The sequence below is a fragment of the Podarcis erhardii genome, assembly GCF_964252035.2.
Source record: "Podarcis erhardii genome assembly, chromosome: 7".
Lineage (NCBI taxonomy): Eukaryota > Metazoa > Chordata > Lepidosauria > Squamata > Lacertidae > Podarcis > Podarcis erhardii.
This window is the reverse complement of record NC_138511.1, coordinates 61,836,925-61,842,924: the sequence shown is the minus strand read 5'-3', so window position 1 is coordinate 61,842,924 and position 6,000 is coordinate 61,836,925. Positions and strand designations below refer to the sequence as shown.

At 47.0% G+C, this 6,000-nt stretch overlaps 1 protein-coding gene across 2 annotated transcripts in view; it reads left to right on the top strand.

The window, feature by feature from the left end:
- Positions 1–3,224: 3,224 nt before the first annotated feature.
- Positions 3,225–6,000, top strand: part of NFYC (nuclear transcription factor Y subunit gamma) — a 55,758-nt gene continuing 52,982 nt past the window's right edge. Inside the window, exon 1 of one of the 2 annotated variants that reach the window (XM_081870430.1) lies at positions 3,225–3,409. Coding sequence is in view for 1 of the 2 variants with exons in the window: in XM_081870429.1 (XP_081726555.1) it covers positions 4,846–4,858 (13 nt within the window). In the remaining variant the exon portion in view is untranslated. Of the gene's footprint in view, positions 3,410–4,828; positions 4,859–6,000 lie in introns of those variants that run through there. The other variant, XM_081870429.1, reaches the window with a different exon arrangement.

The window sequence follows — 6,000 nt, the reverse complement described above, 5'->3', positions numbered from 1 at the left end:
AGATTATCACAACCCTTTTGAAACTCATTTTTAGCATTAAAAACCATGAGTTCCTCCGTGAAAGTGGAGACTGAAAGTCCCTGCCTCCTCTGCCTTTTTCCTGCCTCTTCTGGTTCTGGGAGACAAGGGGGAGGGCAGCTTGTTGCAGCAGGAGAGGGAGATACCATGACTCTTCACCAGTCTGACTCATCTCTACCTCATGGCCTCCCTCATCTCACACTCCTGCTTCAGCTTCTGCCTCCGATTCTGGAGTTCTCTCTGCCACAGACTCTTCCAGCTCACTAAGTCCTGTGACCTCTTCAGCTTCTGAAACCTTTTCCTCCCAGTCTTCTCGCTCTCACCACTCACCGTTGTCCGACCACCACACACTGACCTTTGAGCCTACTTCCCTCAGTTGTCTCCCTCTGCATCCAAACAGTCCATGACAGATTCTAGTAAAAAAGAAAAAGTAGATCTGGCAAGCCTGAAGTTTGCCATGCTAAGTATGGTCCCATCCACTCTTCTGTTTGCCCTGTCGCTTTCCCCAAGGAAAACCCATGGTTTACCACTGAATTGGAACAAACAGCAAATGGATTTTCACTGGATTGCCATTTGATCCTATTTAGCACCAAAGAATGGGTTTTCCAGGGTAAAGCCCCAGGGCAATGTCCAAACTGCTTGGACCCCTGCCTAAACAACATGGGACAAGCAGAAATCCACTTGGACCCATGCTTTCTACACACAGAACAAGCAGAAGTGTGGATGAGCCCTATGCATTGTGCTTTTCCTCAGGCCACATTCACACCACACATTTAAAGCACCATGATACCACAATAAACAATCATGGGTTCCCTCAAAGAATTATGGGAGCTGTAGTTTGTTAAGGGTGTTAGAGACCCCTATTCCCTTCAAAGAGCTACAATTCCAAGAGTTCCTTGGGAAGAGGGACTGAAAATTAAAGCAGCCTGAGACTTGTAGGTCTGGGGGGGGGGGCGGGATAGAGGGCTCCTAACATCCTCTCAGCACCCTTAACTGATGGGAGCTGGAGGGCACTGGCTTGGGGGAGGCTGTTGAAAGCTGCCCCCAACAAGCCATTGATTGCTTGATTACATATTAATTATTCCAGTGTGTTGGGAAAATTGTGGTTTCAGCTGTGGTGGCCCTGGAGCTAGCATTTTTGAGTGGGCTCAGTTTTACAACACATCATCATAATCTCATTCTGCAAGGTAACTAAAGCAGTCTGAAGGATGAGGATCAGTGTTTGCTCTCTGCTTCCATCTGGAGGCAAAAAAACAACAACACAAAAATATATTGTTTCCTTACTTTGCACATAGGGGGGTTCATGACCATCAAACTGACCGTGAAAACTCTGATTATTCTGTTCAAGGCAAATTATGCAATGTGGAACAGCAGATTATTGTTTTTCTAAGTGCCTATTTTGCAGGGGAAACATCTTGTACTTTGTTCCCCCATACCCATAAATCTACAACTTGGAGTATGCAGACTTGTGATGTTCTATGCTCTGAAATTAACAATTAACTTCTGAAGAAACAACTCTCTTTTTCTGTGTTTCAGCAAAGGCACCATATGAGGTGCCAGACAAAAATGCAAAAACAAAAAATGCTGCAGACTTGCAGACATTGCTCTATCATGAAACTGACAGAGGAGAATGTACAGTGGTACCTCAGGTTAAGTACTTAATTCGTTCTGGAGGTCTGTTCTTAACCTGAAACTGTTCTTAACCTGAAGCACCACTTTAGCTAATGGGGCCTCCTGCTGCTGCCACGCCACCGGAGCACGATTTCTGTTCTCACCCTGAAGCAAAGTTCTTAACACGAGGTAATATTTCTGGGTTAGCGGAATCTGTAACCTGAAGCGTATGTAACCTGAAGTGTATGTAACCCAAGGTACCACTCTATTTTGGAATGTGCTGAGTGGGGGTGGGCAGAAAACTTCACTTTTGCAAGCTGCAACATTTCAGGCCTGCCTGGCACACACAGACCTTGTTCTGCAAAAGGCGTAGTGTTTTTTGTACTGCAAGCTGGCCATTCTGTTGAAGCAATGGCTTTCATTTACTGATACAGAGGCTGTTGGGTAGGAAATGGAGCATTACTTGATGAGTGGTAGAGAATGTAAGATATAAAAAGGAAAGTGGGTGGACAGAAATCTCCTGAAGCCATCTGGACTTCTCAGATGGTTTGAAATAAGGTGCTGGTCTGTTCTAAAAGGGCACCAGGGAGCAAATTCAGCAGCCCCATGAAGACTCGCTCTTCAGTTCTCAGTCAGACAAACGTCAGTTCGAGTTTTAAGCAGATTGTCCTTTGCTCAGATTGGGCACTAAAGAACAGGTTTCTGGAGGGGGGGGGGACAAAAAAAAAAGGAGCTCAGACCTAGAGCTTTAAAGTTTGGACCATGCCTGGGAAGAGGGGGGAAAAGTAAGTGTGGATAAGCCCAGAGACTATGCTTGTTTCCTGCACTCTTGTTGTCCTATAATCCGCGCCAAATTTTGGCCTCGCACAGGGCGCTGTATTACAGAAGATTACCAAAGCCCACCCCTGCTTTTATAAGCATGTCTGCTTGGAATTACAAGTTGATGGAAGGGGAGGGGGCTGCTCTGCTGGAGTCGTGTTTGCAGGCTTCTCATAATGGGCATCTGGTTGGCCGCTGTGAGAACAGGATGCCGAACCAGATGGACCATTAGGCTGATCCAGCAGGCTCTCCTTATGTTCTTGTGATAAGGAATGAAGCAGGAGGTCTGCCCTAGGTCTTTTGCCGATGAGGACAGTACGTATAACCACCATTCCCGGACAAAACGATGAAGACAAAATTTCGTGGATGCACAATAACGAGGACGGAGGGAGACACCTCCTACTACCATACCCTACAGGTAGCGGAAACCAATTCAGGAGTTAACCCCACTGAACTAAGAAATGGGATCTACGCCTAACTAAGTGTGCACAGGATCGTATCGCGGTGCCACAATCCTCCTTGGCTCACTTCTCCTGTTACTCCTTGGGAAACGTGGTTCTATTTCTTTGTTACGTACAATTATTACCTTCCGGGGAGGTAGAACAAAAACTACAACTCCCAGGCTCCCACGCGGAAAGAACGCGCGTCGCTCGCGTAGGGCAAAAAAAAAAATCTCGCGATACCGAACGACTACGAGGAACGTGGAGAGGGGGGGGAAAGAGATTTGCGCCTGCGCAGTAAGTGGAAGAAGTAACAAACGTAGAGAAGGGGCGGGGCTCCCCCTCCTCAGTCCCAGCCCCGCCGCCATCTTGTTTCACCGCCACTTTGCGCTCGCTCCGTCCGTCACATCCCCGCCCCCCCTTCCTCGTTGCGTCCGGGAGCGCGCGGGCTGCGGTTGACGCACTAGCACTCGCACCCGCCACCGGAGCGCAGCGGAAGCCACGGACTCTTGATTAGCTTGGTGAGTCTGGGATGGATCTTTTTTGTTGGTTGGTTGGTGGGGGGGTAGATTTCGTAGAGAGGAGTAGCAGCAGTTGGACTCTGTTTTTCCCCTCCCCCTCGCTCGGCGCCGCCATTCCCTCCCTCCCCGCTTCTGATTGGTTGGATGGGCCCTCCGGTGTTGCCTCTGATTGGCCGGCAGTGGGGTAAGGCGGCCGCCCGGAACTCCAGCTCGGCGATTGGGTGAGTGCCGCCGGCGGACCGTGGAGAGAGCAGGATGCAACGGAAATCGCGTGTTTTCCCCGCCCCCGCCCCTTTCTGATGCCCTTAAGCGCCCAACGGTATTGGGGCGGGGCTGAGTGCGAGCGCGTGCGTCTGAAAGGGAATGCATGGAAGTTTATGGAAGTAACCAGGATAGAGGGTGGGAGGGAGCGGGAGAAGTTGTCGGAGTGGGGCTGAGGGCAAGGTGATCAGGGGAGTTCGGGCTTTGGAGTCTCAGTAGACCTTGAGGCATCAATATCCTGTGCACGCTTAAGGTGGTTGGACAGAAGGAGCCAAGTGGGGCCTCAGAGTAAGCATGTTATAGGGATGCAGGACCTAGAATCCTGAGAAAGAGGCAGTGGGCACAGTAGTTAGAGTAGCTCACATCTGTCAGCCATGAAGCTCAGTGTGTGACCTTGAGCTGTGTGTTCTCCTCTCAGCCTTACCTACCTCTTAGATCCAGTGTGGTATAGTGGGTAGATTATTAGACTAGAACCCAAATTCCTATGCAGCCATGAAGCTCACTAGGTAACTTTGGGCCACTCGCTGTCTTTCAGTCTCACCTGCCTCACAGTGCTGTTGGGGGAATAAAATAGAGTGGGGGAGATAGATGTATGCTAATGTGAGCTAGGTGGAGGAAGGATGAGATATAAATGTAATAAAGAATAAATGAACCAGGTTGTTGTGAGGATGGGGAGAGGGGTAGTAAAGGGCCATGTTTATTGCCCTGAGCTCATTGGAGGGCTATTGTGATATTTAAATAAAGAACGAAGCTGCCTCGGTCATTGTGTTCGTCCTTTTCCCTTCATAAAAGCCTTGACTTTATTTTTGACCTGATTTTATTTAAAGCATCTTTGTACCTTGCTGTTCAGCCGAAAATATTCCTAGATAGGCAATACAGGTTTATAATCTATAAAACATTAATGATGCACATGGAAAAGGGATTGAGGAGGAAAGGAAGAAAATAAGCAAACTCTGCATAGAAGCTTTTATTATATTTTAAGACCCAAGGAAGTTATGTTCAGCTGCTTTTGTGATTTCCCTCCCTTTGCTGCTCTGATAGATTTTGTGACACTTCTTGTTTAACTTTGATAAAACGTTTATTGTGCAGGCATATCTCATTTTATCGCACTTCACTTTATTGCACTTCACAGATACGAGGATGCAGTTACAGGCAGCTTTGCTGCTTCCAGGGGAATGAAGCCCTGTGGTGCGTAATAATAAATTATTATTATTATAAACAAATTCCTTCCAGTAGCACCTTAAAGACCAACTAAGTCAGTTCTTGGTATGAGCTTTCGTGTGCATGCACACTTCTTCAGATACACTGAAACAGAAGTTTCCAGACCCTTCTATATAGTGAGAAGGTGGGGAGGGGTATTACTCAGAAGGGTGGTGGGAATGGGTGATTGGCAGATAGCTGTGATGAGCCTGTTGACGACTCTTAACGACTGCAATAGGTCTTACAGGAAAAAGCAAGGGGTGAAAAGGTGAAAAATGGCTTTGTCATGTATAATGAGATAAGAATCCAAGGTCTTTGTTCAGACCAGGTTTCTCCATGGTTTTAAGTTTGGTGATAAGTTGTAATTCAGCAGCTTCTCTTTCCAGTCTATTTCTGAAATTCCTTTGTAGTAAAACAGCTACTTTGAGATCTTGTATAGAATGTCCTGGGAGATTGAAGTGTTCTCCTACTGGTTTCTCTGTCTTGTGATTCCTGATGTCCGATTTATGTCCGTTTATTCTTTGGCGTAAGGTCTGGCCTGTTTATCCAATATAGAGAGCTGAAGGACACTGTTGGCATTTTATGGCATACACAATGTTAGACAATGAGCAATTAAATAGTCCCGAGATGGTATGTGTGATGTTGTTGGGGCCAGTAATGGTGTTGTCCGGGTGTATGTGGCAGCAAAGTTGGCATCTGGGTTTATTGCAGGCTCTGGTGCCAGTGTCCGTGTTAGGTCTGGTTGTAGTATTATTGTGGGTTAGGAGTTGTTTAAGACTGGGTGGCTGTCTGTAGGCAATGAAAGGTCTTCCTCCCAGAGCTTGAGAAAGAGAACTGTCATTGTCCAGGAGAGGTTGCAGATCTCTGATGATGCGTTGTACTGTTTTAACTTGGGAGCTGTATGTGATGACTAGAGGTGTTCTGTTATTTTCTTTTTTGGGTCTGTCTTGCAGCAAGTTCTCTCTGGGTATCAGTCTGGCTCTGTTGATCTGTTGTCTAACTTCATCTGTTGGGTATTTTAGTTCTAAAAAGGTTTGCTGTAGATCTCTTAGGTGAGAGTCTCTGTCTGTAGAATTGGAACAGATGCGGCTGTAACGTAGTGCCTGGCTATATACAATGGACTGTTTGGT